Source organism: Benincasa hispida, chromosome 4, assembly GCF_027475165.1.
Source record: "Benincasa hispida cultivar pf3 chromosome 4, pf3_genome.v1.1, whole genome shotgun sequence".
In the NCBI taxonomy this organism is placed as follows: Eukaryota; Viridiplantae; Streptophyta; class Magnoliopsida; order Cucurbitales; family Cucurbitaceae; genus Benincasa; species Benincasa hispida.
Window position 1 is genome coordinate 40,015,012 of NC_143481.1, and position 18,178 is coordinate 40,033,189.

Sequence of the window (18,178 nt, forward strand, 5' to 3'; positions counted from 1 at the left end):
TTATCCACGGCGCCAAACCGTTCATGAATGTCTCCTCTAATATTTCATTCTGTAGATGTGGCAATGACGCTACCAATTTATCAAACAGATTTCGATATACTTCTACAGTAGTTTCTTGTTTAATAGCTAAGAATCTTCCACAAATCGATCCCTCTTTTAGAGATCGGAATTGTACGAACATCCTTTTCTTCAAATCTTCCCAATCTTTGACGGCTGTCTACCTTCCTTCGACCGGTACCAGTCTAACGCGGTACCGTCGAAACTCACAACCGCCATCGTTATCTTCTCAGATTCAGTCAGTTTATGAATTTGAAAATAACAATCTGCTCTGAATAGCCACACATCTGGATCACTTCTACTGAACACCGACATCTCTACTTTCTTGAATTTACTTCGATCGCAAGTCACTTCTTCACTGGTTGCTTTCACTTAACTATTCGTTCCGTACACATTATTGGCATTCGATCCTTCTGCCTCATCTGTCACTTTCGCCTTTCCCTTCGCCATTTCCGTAACATAGGAAATGAGCATCTGTTGATGTTTCTCTGCTTGCTATCCCAATCGTTCAATGCTCTTTGTTAACGATGCCAAATTCTCCTCTATGGTTGGCAATTTTTTCATCTCGACTCTGAGTCTAGAGATCTCCTGGTCTAGTAATTCCAACTGTTCCTCAAAACGTTTCTAAGCCATGTCTGTCCAAGTGGTTGCTCTGATACCAATTTGTTAGGAAACTGATCTTTTAAAAGGTATCTATTGATTAAACGAGTTGACACAATCGCACCAAATAACAGCTAAACGATGAACTTGCTCTTCACTAAACGATGAGTGTCAATCAACAACTATACGCTTACTATTGTTACATGATCGCTTACAAACACTAAATGATCGTTTACAAACTCTACACGAACACTTACAAACTCTAGATGATCGTCCGCTAACTCTACACGATCTCTTACAAACACTACGCGATCGCTTACCAACACTACACGATCACTTAATAGATGAAGTAGGCGATGAGCGACACTCCTCGACTGATTCTGCACGATAGATTTCCCCGAACTCTCACCCTCGAGAGCTCACTTCCCTTACTCAAGATATTTAATCTTCTCTCCTTCTCTTTCGGTTTCTTTCTTCTTTTAAACCCCAACTTCTCCCAACAGAATTGAAAGTAGTTTAACTGTGGTCCCCAACCTCTTTAACCAACTCAACCACCAATTGCATTATAATTGGAGACCTATTAGAAAGGAAGCGGAAAAAAAAAAAAAAAAAAAAAGAAAAGAAAGAAATGACAATATTGTAATTTTACGTGATCAAGACATCAACAAATGATCATTTGGCACTTTTTTCAAAATTTGGGTCATTTGCCATTTTAGGCCTTTGAAATAATTCTTTTTGCAATTTTCCCTAGAATGAGAATATAAAGATAAACATCAAATATGGAAGATCAGAGGATTCCAAACTCTCTGAAAGCAATGAAAAATGTACCACGAAAGTAAAAAGATGCAACATAGATATTGGACAGTCTTGTAATCTTAAGGAATGCCCTTCAGAATCATCCTATTAAAGGTTAAAGCAGCAATAATGTTCACTGCTAAAAGTTCTATACAACATTTGGAACCAGCACTGTTACATCATCAACCTTTTCCAACCATGTGCGGCTTGAGAAAGAGTCATCATAAAATGCATCTCCTACGAAAAGGTACTTTTCCTTTCCCCCCTTTTGAATGGTTGAGGATTAGAGGGAGTTCCACTGCATCAATCACATCAAGTAACAGAGCATCTATAGCTGCAAGTCTGTAAATCTTTGAGGATCTTTTCACTCAATCATTTTAGAACTTAAAACTTCAAAAATCACTAGAGAATAATTAATATTAATAAGTTCCCAATCATACCTAATTAACAACTTCATAAAGTTCGTAATCTATAAAGAATTATAGATAAAATTCACCTCATTTATAATAAAGTTCGTAACAACTTCGAGGAAACAATTTTTCTTCGAGTTCAACATGTTCATTGAAGGATTTGGATTTCGAGGAAACCATCACCTGAAAGAAGTTCCAACATTTCTTATAGCAGTGGGTATCACCCTATTAATCCAGCATCTAGAACATAAGCTCAAGCTATCAACCAAGAAATCAAATCGTTCTATTCGAAGAGATGTATAAAGGATGCACAACTCCAAAGTTCTAAGTCAATATATGTTTTTTTTCCTCCCTCTCTGATGAAGTTGGGCATCTAGCAGCCATTTCATCATTTTTTTTTTTCAGAAATGACATTTTATTGAGTGAGGAAGTAAAAGGAAAAATAGTATTTTCTGCAAAGGCCAAAGGTGCCGATAAAAAACTAACTTTGTTTTAGAACTTCAAATTTTGAGAATGTTACTGTTTTTCAGGCACGGATAAATCTAATGCCCATGCATTCCAACCCCATCAAGCTAAGAAAAAGGCCAAAATCAAAATAGCAAGCATAAAATTATAAATCAGAGGAGTATACAATTCAATTTGTGCAAAAGTTGGTGTAATAATTTCTAAAAGAAATAGTTGGTGCAATTGGTAGCCCACACCGATTATCATCACTAATTTTATTTTCACCATTTCTGGAGTACAACTTAAGCTTCAGAAAGTAACAACAAAAAACAAAGGAGAGGGATAAAAACAAGTCAGGCTTCCCTAGTAACAAGTCACTCTGCTCATCTATGCAAGGGAATTGAGAGTAAAAGAAGCACATGACATGACCTAGAAAAATATCAGCAAAATCTTTGAGAAGGCATGAAATCAGAAAATAAATTTGAGGTACCTATGAGAGGTACGTCAATTTGAAATATTTAACAGAAAATTAAGAAGTTATATATCAAGGTCTATTATCCCGTTGAAAGTAATAACTTCTAAATATGTTCCCATTAACCTCTCCCCAAAATTTTCCACTGAGAGATTCAGCAGCCAGTGCAAGCTACACTTTATGATGGTAAGTCGTCGAGGAATGTTTGGGTTATCCTAAAGACATTCAGTTTTCAAGTTCAATGAATATCTCCTAGTTTTCTTTCCTACATACAGATGAATTTATGATCTCCATCAGTTTCATGCATAGTCCTCCCTGTAGGTCCATAAGCACTCTTCTTTTGCTTGGGAATCAACTAAATCACTTTGTATGGTCCTTCAAAAAGACTGTCCCAAGCTGTTAGAAAATTGGGGAACCAACGTTTGTGCCTAAAGTTGTAATAGACCAACTGATCTACAAGCTCTTCAATTTCTTTGAACAGATAATGAAATTGGTGGATGGATTTCCAACTTGGAAAGAGGATCCAATTATATGGTGTTCAATTAGCCAATTAGGAATAACAAATATTGATCATCGAACCTTTATTCCTCAAAGGTGTTTTAAGACTATTCTAAACCCTCTTGTAGAAAGATACCAAAGGAAAGTATCAGTCTCTTGTCTTTCACAAGAAGTCTAGGGCAGATAAGGCAGGGCTGACATGTGGAGGATTTTGATGACAGTGGTATTAGCTGAATCTTTCTAGAATCTTTAATTTATGTACAAGTCCAGATGACACTTGTCTGCCTTGCAGCAAAGTAATTCAGACAATCCGGCAGCTGGGGAATTAGTGCGTCCCACTTTTTCAGAGGATACGGTCTTCCTTGACCCTTACAATGAAGAGTCAAATATGCATTTTAGGATTCAGGTTATTTTAGAACTTTGAGAGATACAAGTACATAACATAACTAAAAACATGTCATTTTTCTAAAATCCAAGTGATCGAAACATGCTTCTTCACTCCACATTTGGAGTGAAAACTCTAAAGTCTAAACATATCATATCACTGTATGCAAGTTATCTACTCGCATGTAGTTAGTGGCGAAACTCATATGCACTAGCACTATCAAGTAGTTAGTGGGCAAAATTTGTAGTAGTATGTTAGGTATTTAAGCACCTTGGAGAACTGCACCCCAAAAGCTAGTTATTGGGGGTGGGAGAGCCAAGCCACTTGAGTACCACATTAGTCATCCGTTCTAACCAATGTGGGACAAAGGCATCCCATACTACCTTGGTTCCTAACAATACGCCATCCCCAGAAAGCCGACGTCCCGGCAGTTACTCTAGCAATACTTCACTCGACCACACCCGGTCAAAACCCTCTGCCAGCTCCACTTCAGAACGTCGACAACCGGTTCTGATACCATTATCAAGTACTTAAGCACCTTGGAGAACCACACCAGTGGGAGAGTCAAGCCACTCAAGTGCCACATTAGTCATCCCATTCTAACCAATGTGAGACAGGCATCCCATAATACCTTGGTTCCCAACATAATATCGTTGACTGTTGTCATGTTGTGCACGTGAACAATCTCCAACTTTGAGTTATTTATAAAGATTTGGTTCTTTTTATAGGCAAACCAAAATTAAAGCAATCTTGCAACAGCAAGATGTGCAGCTAAGAATAATCAACCATCACTCCCTAAAACTAATAAAATGCTGTTATTAAGATGATAACAGAAAGTTGAATCTTATTCCTGTCTTTACTCTCGCTTGGAGTTAAATATATAAATATTCCCTCTATGTGGACTTGATTTAGTTTGCATAGGAATCTAGACACTGGTTACAAAAATTGCAGCAAAGGCAGATTAATTTCAGACTATTTACTTCATTTATGACTAAACCTCAGCCTTGCATTAAAAAGTTCTGTATCTTTAACACAAAAGCAAAATTGGATCGCCAATCACACCAGATTCCATAGAACTCACAAGTACAGATTTCAAGCAAATGAACCATATTTCAGAAACATGCGGCCTCAAACTCTTCTTTTTTTTTTTTTTGTCCCCAACACATCGCAAGTAACCATACAGACACACACACAGCACCACCACACGCATAGGCACTTGCACATACATTCACACCGGCCTAAACACACCTGCTTGCGCGCGCGCGCACGCATACGTACATAACTCAAAACTCTTCTTCTTTTCTACCAACAAACAGATCACAAACAATCAAATATACACAGACAGCACAGTGTGCACGCGCACACACAACCACTTGCACATGCATACATACACACCTGCCCACGCATACATACATATATACCTGCTCACGCCCAAGCACACAGCTTTTTCCTGAAGAACCACCACTCACTATAGAGATTTCATTCCACAATTAAATCCCAAATAAGAAACTAGTCATTTCAAAGATAATACATGCGATAGGACATTTCTATGTAGCCCCAAAGACCGAACTGAACTGAGATGTATATAGATATACTGCTTTCGTGGGTTAGTTCAGTTATCAATTACAAAACGATCGACGAGACTCACGATCACCAAACCATTTAGAATGAATGTCAAATTGGAAAAAATGAAGTACATTTTTTTTCCTTTCTGGCGGCAACATATTTTCTCAAGGAAGAAACAACTAAATAAGTTCCTACACGCCGTTCAAAACCCTAGAGCTGTGTTATTAACGCCAGACTTGCTATCCCAGTCACAAGCAGCAATCAGGTAAGAACGTGAATGGGAATTTGATATGTTGAAAATTGGGAAGAATAAAATAAAATACATGAACCTCAATTACTCGTCAAGCTGTTTAAGCTCAGCCTTCAGCTGCTCAATCTTAAGTCCCATCGACCTCTGCAACGCCTTCCTTTCGCTCTCGGGCAACTTCGCCAGAAGCCCCTCGTACATTTCCAAAACTTCTTTCACAGCATCCCGAGCACACTCGGCCTCTTCATCAAAATACACGGTCTCTTTAGACTCCATAGCTGACTCTATTTCTTCCCTAGCTTCGGCAAACTTGAGATTGATCCTGTCCACCTCTCTAACCTGATCGAATTCGGGCTCCGATGTCCCCGAACCACCACTGTAGCTCCGATTCGAACTCATTAGATACGAAAAATGGAGATCATCAGCCCGCGATTCGTTAGGAAACTCGGATTTTGGCTTCACAGTGAAGTCCTGAATTCGCCGAAAGCTACAGGAAGATGAAGAAATTGAAGCCTGAGATTTCCCAACAAGCAATCTGTAGAATGGAAGGCGTAAACGAGGGTTCATTTTTAGCGATTTTTCGATATTCGGAACTGAGCTTAATGGAATGAATTACCACCCTTCAGTTCAGTGAGAGAACGAACTAATGAAGCATAAAAAAGGCTAGAAGCCTCGGTTCAGCGTTATAAGGGTTTTACACGTAAGACATAACTCAACCAATAAGACAAAAAACTTGGATGCTCACCACCTATCTTAATAGGTCTCAAGAGATCCAATAAAATTTATGGAAAGAATTGAATTGGATTAATTTTAATTTTGGATCTTGAGTTAAAATTTTTATGCTTTTTCTTATTCAGTGGGTTCAGGTTGTACTTTTAAAAATTCGAATTGATCCAACCCAACTCAAATTTCTAATGTTATTAAAAATATATATTATAATTCATATATATTTTTATTTATGATATTTGTATCAAGTTTGTAGTAGATATCTTGAGTTCTGATATTTAACATTTGAGTTTTAATGAAATTTTGATTATTAGCATGTATTATACAAAAATTTAAGTATTTTAAGTTAATAAAAATAAAATAAATAAATAAATAACAGGAAAACCCAACCTAATCTAACCCAAATTATAAGGGTTGGGTTGGAGACAAGTTGCCAACTCAATCAACCCGAAATTTTGGTTTGGTCCAAAAAATCTTCAACTCAACCCACGTACATCCTATATGTGACAAAAATCCCCCAACCCAATCTACGTATACTCCTACATGTGATAAATAATTTTTCTTAAAGATATTTTATTTAATATTTTTTCTTTCTGAGTAAGAAAATGATGCACGTGATTAGATGTAACCTAGGTGGCATCTAATCATTATCTATCCTTCACGTGGTAGCATCTTTTGTTTGGGATACTTATTAAAATCACTTTTAATCACTTCTAAAAAAATCATTTTTAATTATTTAAAACTAATTTGAATTGTATAAAAAATATACTTAAAAAGAATAAAATTAAAGTGATTAAAAAATGTATTTTGGAATGATTTTAAACATGATAAAAGTGATTTTATTTATTTCAAAATAACTACCAAATATAAAGTTTTAAAGTTTTAAAATGAATAATATGTGGAATAAACTATGACCTCAAGATCAATAGTATAATTTTTATGCCAATTAAACTATGATCGTGTTGACAATTAATTCAAATTAAATGTCTCAAAATAATGAAACATTGAATTGGCCCATCAACTAAGGTAACGAGATGCTTTAAATTTTCTCTTTAGCCAAAGTGTGTATAGCTAAGTGGTAGTTAACATATACTATACTATCTCTCTGGAAGTACTCAAAAAAAATAAGTCCAAGAGATTAGGAGATATAGGAGAACGTGCATCCCAAAAGGAGGAGTTTGGTCGAACATCCAAACTGGTAAATATATACCCAATCGAGAAGTAATTGATCAACAATCGGTTTGTTAAAAAAAGGCATTATAAATTGTTTCAACCCTATAGGGCTTTAGTGGGTAAAAGGAGAGCCTCGACCATACTTCTTGTGTGCTTAGCTAAATTATGTACTCCTTATAATTAGGCATCAGAGTGTAACAGACCCTACAAAGGCTCGACTTTATTTCTCGTATGCTTAGTTAAGTTTGCACCCTCTATACTATGGGTTGACAAGAGAAATGGCAAAATTTAAAGTTTTATTTGGAAAAATGGCAAAAAGATTTTAAAATTATAAAAATAGAAAAACGAATTTAAATAATAGAACATACAACTTGGTAAATGACCAAACTACCCCAAAGACTAACAAATTGAGTATAAATAGACAATGTTACAAAAACAACTCCAAAACTGCAAATACACTCTATCTAAAACTTCTAAAAGCAAAAAGAAAAAAGAAATACAATCTCAACAAAAACTTTAAATAGCATGGTCAAAATCTTAGAAACCGTTCGAAAGTCTAAAAACTCGCCAATATGGGCCTCACGGAGAAACAATTGGCGATTGTTTCTTCGATGGACAACCATGATGGTGTGTCTGTGGTGCGATGGCCACCGCTGGTGGCATGCAGCTGCTTAGAAACCAGTCGAAAAGAGTTGAAGGTTCTAAAGAAAGTGATCCAAGATGCGACTGTGTTGAAGAGGGTATGCTAACATAGATTTTAAAGAAGAGTTTGTAGGGATGTTATGGCTACAAGCTTACTACAAATGGGAAATAGGAAAGTGAAATAAAAGAATGGGTAAGAAGAAGGTAAAGTAGAATTAGGATTATTTTTTTTTAAATATGTCGGGAAGACATTGCTTAAATTTTGTTTTCACAAAATTTATAAATATATTGAAACTTTGGAAATAAGGGTTAGGTTTTTTTTTAAAAAAAATGAAACAATATAAAACAAAATTGTTCAAAATAATAAATAGGTATATAAATAGGAATAATATACAAAAAAAAAAAAAAAATCAATATATTAACAACATGTATAAACAAATAATAAAACAAAATCTGATAATAAAAAATAGATTCAAATAGATATTGTTGGAGAAAAATTAGGAGAATCTATAATTTAAATATGGAAACATAAAAAATGTGCATTGTGTAAATGTAGATTAATTAATCTCATAACTTCATGTTACAATTACTATTTGTAAATGTAAATTAGTTAATTTTCAAAGCCTGTCGAGGGCAACCTGAAAATACGTTTAACTTTATATTACATTTTGAAGCTGATAACAACATGTTTAAACTAATGAAAAAAGATTTGGATAACAAAAAGTTAAATCAATTGATAATATTGTGCTCAAAAGGTTGAAGAGAAAATTCTGTTTTTATTAAATTATTATTCAAATATATAGTGTATTTGCAAAATTCACAGGTATATTAGAAAATAGTCAACCATCACACAACAATCATAATTTCAATTATCCGGCGTAACTCTAATTCTCTTCCCGCGACCGTGAAAGTTCTGATTTATTGTAGTGTCTAACTCTGATTATGAATAAGATTTCATCTTCTTTGGCTAAAAAACAAAGAAAGCTGATTATAATAATGAAACAAAAGAATATTGAATCATCATACAAGAACAAATGAGAAAAAGACAAACAGATGGAAAGAGAAAAAGGAAGTCTAATTAGTTGTAAAGTCATAGCAAGAGGGTATTTTTTATTTTTCTACAATAGTGATGATATCTTTTTTTTTTTCAAATCGTTAAAATAATATAAAAATCTAATAATATAAAATAATTTAAAACTTCAAAGATATGAGAAATATCTAACTAATTTATTAAGAATATGTATAAAATTATGAAAAACAATTCAAAAATTATAATAAATTTGAAATTTGATTAGATAAAATGAAATTTGATAACTTATGAAAATTTAAAATATAAAATTTGATAGAAAAATCTGGATATTAATTAAAGTGAAAAGTGGTTAAACAGAATCTAAATTAATAATAAAATATGTAGATTATGTTAACTATGATTCTACATTTTTCATGTATTTGTAATTACATCAATAACAACTATGAACTAGATAACTATGAACTAGATAAGGACAAATAAGGTATTTAGAAATTTATGGTCACGTGCATGTCATATGAATTACCACAAATCTTATTCTTAGCTTATTTTGCTATTTTTTAGCACGTAACCCTAAATATTGTCATATATTCTAATTTTCTTTATAAAACTTAGACATTAGAGTATAAGAGACTCGACACCATACCAATGGAAGGATCTAAAAACAAGACTAGATTAGAAGTACACCAAAAATCAAACCCACGATGGGCCCACAACAATCATCTTGAACACCAACCATCTCTTAAAAAAAAACCTTAAGAATGACTACTTGAACACTCTTTTTACTTTCTATTTTTAAAATTAACTTCATAATACTAATTCCACCGAATTTTTTTTTTTTTTTTTTTTAAAAAAAAAGAATATATATTTTGTTTTAAATTTTGGCTACAAAATCAAATGTGTCTTTAGAAGAGATGAAAACTATCCTAAAGAAAATGGTAAAGAAATAAAAACACAATTTTAAAAATAAAAAACCAAATGACGAAACCCAACTGTCAAGACCTCCTGAAATCATTATTAAAAGATTAGTTTAAATAGGGAAAGACAACAAAATACATCAACCGGTTACATTTAAAGTGGCAAATTATGTTAGATACCTAAAAAGTTTGTCCAATATTTAAACTGTAACAGATAATCTAAGAAATTCCTTTCAAATCTTGAAATATGATACTAAAATTACAAAAGAAAATTTATGAACACATGGAAACAATAACACAAATATATATAATCAAAACCATATTTAGTTACAGTCTATCTATCAAAAAATTTATAAAGGGGTATTCTAAAAAAGTTGTTCAATTGATAAAATAACCTAAAGTTTGGTGATCCTTAATTCAAAGTTCTCATTCTCAAAAAATGCAAACTTAAAATCACAATTAGAGATGAGTGGAAAATGATCACCAAAACCACAAATCAGGTCAAACATCAGGTCAACAAAACCTCAAAAACCAACAGCTCCACTTCCCAAACTTGTATAAATTCATGCTGCCTTCATAATAAGTCTTCAGACAAAACAAACTTTATAAATTCTTCAAAGAACAAACTTACAAACTACCCCAAGATGGCAAGGCAACTGCAAATGATGCATCCTTCACAAGCCACAGCCCAGGTTGGCATGGCTGGTGTGAGCCTTCTCCTGTGTGCTTTTGCATTGTTCATGTGTGCTTCCCATGCCCGAAAATGGCGCCGTCGGTGGAATGCTTGCTTGGATTATGGTTACGAGTTTGAGGATCCTGTCATAGAGCTGAACCAAGAAGCAACGGTCATGACTACGCAACGAGTGAATGCCTGTGTTGTGAATGCCACCGAGTCGGAGAATGTCAATGATGAGATGTTCTTCAGCAGAGAGCAACAAGCTGCTATATGGCAGAAGAATATACTCATGGGGGGGAAATGCCAGCTACCAGATTTCTCGGGTGTCATATTATACGACCCCAATGGAAATGCTGTAACCCCTGCCAAAACTCCGCGTCCTTTACTCACCTGGAAGTGAAGAGGCCTATTGAAAATCACAAGGTGAAAAGCCAAAAGGAAAAGATATGCAGCTAAAATCTATCTTTTTCATTTGTTTTTCTGTCATCTCCCTAAGAGCTCACCGCTTTGTGCAGTATTGTAACTTTCAAACCCCTGGATTGTATGCAGTCTTGAAATGAAAATGATAATTGTATTGCCAAAAACAGAAACATGGCAGCTCATTTGACATAATCTTAAGAGAAGTTGATCAACAAATTGATGATTGTAAATGTAGACATGATAACATTAAAAAGTTATTTGCAATCCTGCAAAACAAGTTGATATCAAATTTTACGTTCTCTGTGTAGATGCACAAAGTGACTCGACCACATCGGCAAGTTTACATTTCAGAGTATCTGGAGATTCCATAAGATGGAATGCCTCTTCTTCTTCAATTTCTAAAAGCATAGCAGCTATCTCTCCTGTATCACCACGCTTAAGAGACTCGACAAGGGATGAATGTTGTTCGTGCAACATCTATAATTTATAAGACAATTTGTTAACTCAAAGAATTCAGAACCTATATCCACAAAAAATTTATGTTGGCTAAGAGACAGAGTAGACCAAATAACCTTTATAAATGTCGAAGTAAGCACGACAGATTGGCACTTTTCATTGCAGTGTCTTACTGAAGTTAAAATATCCTTAATGTTGGGGCCAAAACCAAGATCGAACATTGAATCCAACTCATCCAATACCTGTTTCACAAGAAAAATTATTAAACCATTATTTATTTATAGTTTTGTAAGATTATGAACTCAGATACCATATAATTGCTCGTCTTAAAGATAAACATAGAAGAGACTCAAAGGGTCAATCCATCAATCAGTTATTGACTTGATGTAAGCTATAAACCAGCACTCTAAGCTGCTTGATAAATTGGGAAGGAAAAAAAAAACCAATAAACGATAAACAAACACACACCACACACAGAGGCAACCATACTTTTTTGTCTTCTTACATTATGGTTATATATGGAAGGAAAGCTAAAAGATATGCTATCTCGGCCTAACCAGAGCAAGGAACAGATCTTTTGAAACATGAAAACAACCAAGAGTACATTATATGATTGTATCGTACCAATTACCGTGCAAGAAAAAATGTAAATAAAATTTATTATTCGTTTTCAAAGATGATGCAGTATGAATTGTTCACCACACACCAAGTAATTGATTTCATCAGGAACCACACTCCCCTCTTCAATGAGTTTGAGGATTTCACCAGGGGTGCCAATTAACAAACCGATCGAGATATCAGATGCACTTTTTTGAAGTTCTAATTCAATACAACCATTATCCCTTGCAGTTGCGAGCTGCCTGTAATTGCTGATGAATTTTGCCATTTGAAACACCTGCAGGGTGCATCCTATGTCAGCCAAAATGTAGTTGGTCTTAACATCTTATTCAGGAAGGTTTGAGAAAGCGATTACCTCATCAGATAGCTCCACAGATGAGCACAGAACAAAAGCTCGAGGATGCTTGGACCTCACGCCATACTTTTTTCCATCCCTTTTTAGATTCTAATAAGAGCCAATTGTAGACACACAACAGGAAGAAAATAAATCTTGACAGTGAGGACTGCAGTTTTGTATTGTGCTTTCTACAAATCTAGATGGAAAATCAAATTGCTCCAAAAGTAGATCAATTAAGAGGTGTGGAGAGGAGACTGCAAATCTCTTGAAATAAATAAGAGTAGACCAAGCACGATAGACAATTTTACAATTCAAGAACAGGGAATGGAAATAATGAGCACACAAAAAGATTACATTTATCCTAGCTTATTAACTTAAAAGCAAAAGGGTTTGGTGTAAATTTAACATGCGACCGCATTAGGTACTAAATTCAAACTTCCTACCAACCTGAGGATAAATAAAGTGTTTAAAGCATTATATAGTTCAGAAACAAGAATCCCCACCCACAGTTGAATTAACAAAAAGTTCAAACTTCCCAATGTAATTTCTACCATATTTGATATTAATATTCCATACATGGAGTCTCATTAATCAAATTAACGTTCGATCACACATAATTCAAGTGCACACGCAGAGACTGTTAAATTTATAGTTTAGTCTATTTGGTCATGCAACTTTCAAAAGATTTTGTCTAATAGAGCCCAACAAATTTGCAAAATTTTAAAAATTAATATTAGATATGAGCTTGAATTTTATGTCTAATAGAATCCTAAACTTCCAATTTTGTGCATAGTAGTCAGTAAATTTTGTAAAATATCAAGTTCGTTAGCTAAATTTGTAGTTTTGAAAGTTCAAAGGCTGAATTTATAATTTTAAAATTTGAGAAACCAAATAGATACAAACCTCAAATTCTAGGACTCAATTTATAATTTAACCTATATTAAAAGATTAACATAACCTACCATTTTGAGCTACTTTTAAAAATTAAATTTGACAATTTACCACAAGCAAAATTCCTAAGAAGAGCAACCCAAATGAATATTCTAATCCAGAAATGATCGGATAATGACAGACATCTGCATCACACATCTGATTGATACTATGAACTCAAAGCCATCATCGACTCTGCTAAATAAAGTTTCAAAGGATTGCTGTATTCAAATGGATAAAAGAAAAAGGAACCTGAATGAGAGGCAACAAGTAAGCCAAAGCCCTTTCAGGTCCATAAAGAGATCCCAACACCACATTCTTTCCTTCCAAAAGAGCCGGAATCCCTACACAATGCAACTCAGAAGGAGCAAAAATTCCCATTTCTTCTACAGCCTCGGCTAATTCATTGCAAAGCCCTAACTCCTTGAAACCTGTGATAACCTTCTCACCTCTGTTAGAACTCGTACTCGATGATTCTTGCGAAACTTTCGACGAGCCTTTGAGTTTTCTGAGCCTGAACTTTTCAAGAAGCATCGCATCTCTGTTCGATTGCGGCGGTTGATCATTTTCCATGGCGGTGCCATCGGTGGAGGTTCTGGAAAAGGCAGAGGAATGAAGTCGAGAAGCTAAGAAAGCGTTCCTGGAGAGCGTGAGGTTAGGGAAAGTAGAACGTTTGGTTGGACATAAGAGGCTGTTTGCGTAGTGGGAGAGCTCGAAAAGAGCTTTTCTTCTGCTTCCCATGGCGGTGCTGTTCGGACGTTCACCTTCGCCGGACTCAAATTCAATTCATAGGTTACATTATTGAAATTACCAAAATTAAATATAATAATAACTTGGACAAATACCAATTTATACCTCTAAACTTTTAGAATTGTATCAATTTAAACTCTAAATTAAGAATTTTATTAATTTAAACCTTAAACTTCGGAGTTGTATATATTTAAACATCAAACTAATAATTAAATCAATTTAAATCTTAGACTTTCATAAATATATCAATTTAAACTCTCAACATTCACAAATAAATCTAAATAAAACATAATGAAGGACTTAAATTGATACAATTATAAAAGTTCATGGTTTAAATTAATATACTTATAAAAGTTCCGAGTTTATATTGATACAATTATTAGTTTTGGATTTAAATTGGTATAATTCAAAGTTTAGGGTATAAAGTAAAGTCATATTTATCCTAATAATTTTTTAAAAATAAATACCAGTTCATCGTCTTTTAAATTATATTAATTTAAATCTTAAACTAATAATTATATCAAATTAACATATATCTATAATATGTTAACGAGTGGGGATATGATAAAAACTTTTGTAGACATTTTTATCTCTTTTCTATTTTACTTATTACTTATTTACACAAATGCCATTAATAATTCATTATAATTATTACATTCATTTATTAATCCTTGATAATCAACAATAAATAATTTGTTTCTTACTTAAAAGTTATTTTCTCTTTAATTATTATAATTTGGAAAGTTTTAGAATTCAAATGCTTTTATTAACTTGTCACCTTCTATTACTATAATAAGAGGTTTCTTCACCATTTTTTTCATCTAAGCTTAATTCTATCTTCATTTTTGTTCTCTTAATTTATCGTTATCAAGTTATTTCTTATCTCTCGAACATCTCAAGACATTTATATTTATATTGAAGTTGCAGAAATGTATACGACGAATCAAAATCTCAAATCTTAGACTTGCCACATCAAAAATTCAATTTGATAAAATTGAATAATAGAGTTTGTTTATCAATTATCAAAAAATGAGGAAGCTAGTTTTAAGAAATGTGTTTAGAGGGTCATTGTTTATTATTATTTTTTGTTATTGTTGTTTATTGTTCTTACATAATTAGTTCAGTGTTGATTCCATTTATCATGTTAGATTTTTTTATATATATATCAACCAATTACATGCTTGTGTTTATTTTGTTGAAATAAAAAATCATGTATTTCATGCCTAAAGAAAATTTTAATTGATCATAAAAACTAATTTAATTGATTGGACAATAAATTTAAACTTAAAATGTTCGAATTAAAAACTAGAAGTAATTTTAAATATAGTACGAAATAAAATTAGTAAACTAATTTTAATCATGTAATTAAGAAATTATTTGAAGATTTTAATAACAAAGTAAATAATAAAACTTGAAAAATTTTAAACATAATCTAGATACTGTTATATCATTTTAAATTTATTTTTTATAATTATTTCTATATAAACCAAAATTAACTCTGAATATGTGTACAGTTTAAAATTCTATTATTCTTTTTTAGTAATGATGAAAAATTATAATATTATATTTTTACAATGGCACTACTTATTAATAATAAACTAATTTTATCAATTTTATAGTACGTAGTGACTTATAGTAATAAAGCTACAATTTCTTATTATAATATAATATATACTAAAAATATATATCATTAATCATGTGTATCACATGAAGTAATAAAGTTGTGGAACAAAAATATATTATTATAAAAAATAAAAAAATGATATTCTACTTGAAAATTAAATAATAAATTTATTTCTATAGACTAAAATTAGCCATTTAAAAAATGAGATTTTCCTTCCTATATTATATATGTATTAAATAAAAGTTAAAAACTTTAAATTAATAAACGAGCTAAAAATAATTATTAAATTAGCCTGACTAAAATTATATTCGCATTAGCTATAACATATTACTAAATAAATATCAATATAATGTAAGAATATATATAAATAATCACATTGATTTTAAAAATAAATCTATTAAATAATAATTGATCTAAATCATTAAAAAAATGTACAAATTCCAAATTTTAAAAAAGAAAATCATACGTGCATTGCATGTGGTAAAACACAAGTCAATTTGAACCATGAGATTTCATAAGTATATCTACTTACGGTTTAGTTTGAAAAATATCAAGTAAGACATTTAATTTTTTCAACTAAACTTATAGATTGTTGTAAGTGATTCGATTTATAATCTTTATTAGGACTACATTTGAAAATTGTCAATACATAAATTCTCATATGTGTAAACTTTTACAAATGTTGATTTAACAAAATTGATGATTATAATATGAACGAACAATTTATAGCAAATCTTAATTGATACTATAAATTAATTTGTTTATGTGAGTTTAGAGATTTATCTGATAAAATTACAAATTCGTAGAATGTTTATCAAAATAAAACATACTGGAAGATTTAAATTAATACAACACTAAAGTTAAAAGATATAAATTGATATATTGATATTTACCTTTTTTATTTTAAAAAAAAAATCCATTTCAAATATCATATTATTCATTAAACAAGATGCAACTATCTCTGTGCATTTTACTCTCATCATATACAAATAATAATAATAATAAATAAAATAAAATATTTTAGGAAAGATATAAGAAGAATTTGACATGTATCAAACTAAGATAAAATAATTTGGTGTGATGCAAGATATGTGCAGCGTAAGATGCAATATATTATTTTTAGTCACTTCTTCTAAAAAATAATAATAAAATAAAACCGGTTAATACATAAAATACCATTTTGGTAATTTGATCCGCGTAGTTTGTATTTTGTTCCATTTTTTACTAATTCAATAAATCTTATTGGTCTATGCTTAGTTTATTGTCGATTTTCTATTTTAAAAAAAAACTAATCTTTATAAACATCTCGTTTATAAATTGCGAAAATATATTTACACCATGTCTATTTTTAATACCAATTTTGATTTTTAAAAAATTAAATTTGATAATTTTAAGATTTATTGAAAATATGCCTATTAAATTTAGACAATTAAAAATATATGGATTAAAATGAAACAAACATCATAATAGAATTTTAACCAATAAAATTTATTCATCTCAATTTAATGGTTGGATTTATAAATGTCTAAATTTAATCCATATAGTTTCCATAAATTTTAATATTAATTTGTTAATTGAAATTTATGTTTAACGGGACTTGATACAACAATAATAGTGTGGAGGAAAATTTCATTTATACTCAACTTTAAAATTAAAAACTAATAATGTCAATTTAAGCTTTAAACTGCACAAATAAATCAATTTTGGACCGCCCATGACTATTTTTGAATTTATTCTATTCAAAATCAACTAAGAATTTTCTACATAATATTATTATTATCCTAAAATCCTATCAAAAGAATAAGAATAGTATCTTGAATTTATTTTAGATACGCAAAGAATAATATTAGGTAGACGAGAAGGTAAAAAGAAAATTATCAGTGGTTTGAGAAAATAAAATTTCAAAATTGACCCTTGTCATTTTAAATTGCGTCAATTTTCATCATAAATTTTCAATTTCGTCAAATTACGGTTCATATTTAGATAACAGTTGCTATTTTAATTTTAAACTTTAAAAAATGTTACAATTTTAACCTCATTTAATAAGTGAAGTTAAATTACAATTTTGATCTCCATGAATTGTAGAAAATTATAATTTATGGTCCGTTTGGTAACCCTTTGATTTTTTGTTTTTTAAAATTAAGCCTATTCTATCAATTTCTTACCATAGTTTGCATTCATAGCCAAATTCCAAAAACAAAAACAACTTTTTAAAAGTTACTTTTTTTAGTTCTAAAAATTTGGTTGTTTTTCAAACTATGGGTAAAATGTAGATAACAAAGAAAGAAATTTGGAGGTGGAAGTAGTGTCTATAGGCTTATTTTTTCAAAAACAAAAGCCAAAATCAAAATGGTTGATAAACGGGCCTTAGTCGCTATAAGTTTATGATATCAAAATTATAGCAATTT

General features: G+C 31.6%; 3 protein-coding genes across 4 annotated transcripts; 1 reads left to right on the top strand and 2 right to left on the bottom strand.

The window, feature by feature from the left end:
* Positions 1–1,532: 1,532 nt before the first annotated feature.
* On the bottom strand, positions 1,533–6,133 carry LOC150036697 (embryogenesis-like protein). 2 transcript variants are annotated; one of them, XR_016529120.1, is made up of 3 exons: positions 5,557–6,133; positions 1,949–2,045; positions 1,533–1,786 (listed from the first exon to the last, which is right to left on the bottom strand). XR_016529120.1 is itself a non-coding variant. In XM_090312793.1 (2 exons), exon 1 carries the CDS (start codon positions 6,039–6,041, stop codon positions 5,562–5,564), a length of 480 nt encoding a protein of 159 aa, XP_090168919.1. In that variant the 5' UTR covers positions 6,042–6,133; the 3' UTR covers positions 1,533–2,045; positions 5,557–5,561. The 2 variants fall into 2 exon arrangements, 1 of the variants encoding a protein (XP_090168919.1); XM_090312793.1 differs by having other exon boundaries at positions 1,533–2,045.
* A 4,353-nt stretch (positions 6,134–10,486) lies between these two features.
* On the bottom strand, positions 10,487–14,215 carry LOC120076590 (DEAD-box ATP-dependent RNA helicase 39-like). The gene is made up of 6 exons (XM_090312718.1): positions 13,649–14,215; positions 12,485–12,574; positions 12,218–12,406; positions 11,628–11,753; positions 11,139–11,532; positions 10,487–11,025 (listed from the first exon to the last, which is right to left on the bottom strand). The coding sequence occupies exons 1-5, from the start codon at positions 14,135–14,137 to the stop codon at positions 11,347–11,349; spliced, it is 1,080 nt and encodes a 359-aa protein (XP_090168844.1). The 5' UTR covers positions 14,138–14,215; the 3' UTR covers positions 10,487–11,025; positions 11,139–11,346.
* On the top strand, positions 10,555–11,237 carry LOC150036698 (nucleolar protein). Its single transcript, XM_090312719.1, has one exon. The coding sequence runs from the start codon at positions 10,604–10,606 to the stop codon at positions 11,033–11,035; it is 432 nt and encodes a 143-aa protein (XP_090168845.1). The 5' UTR covers positions 10,555–10,603; the 3' UTR covers positions 11,036–11,237.
* Positions 14,216–18,178: the final 3,963 nt, after the last annotated feature.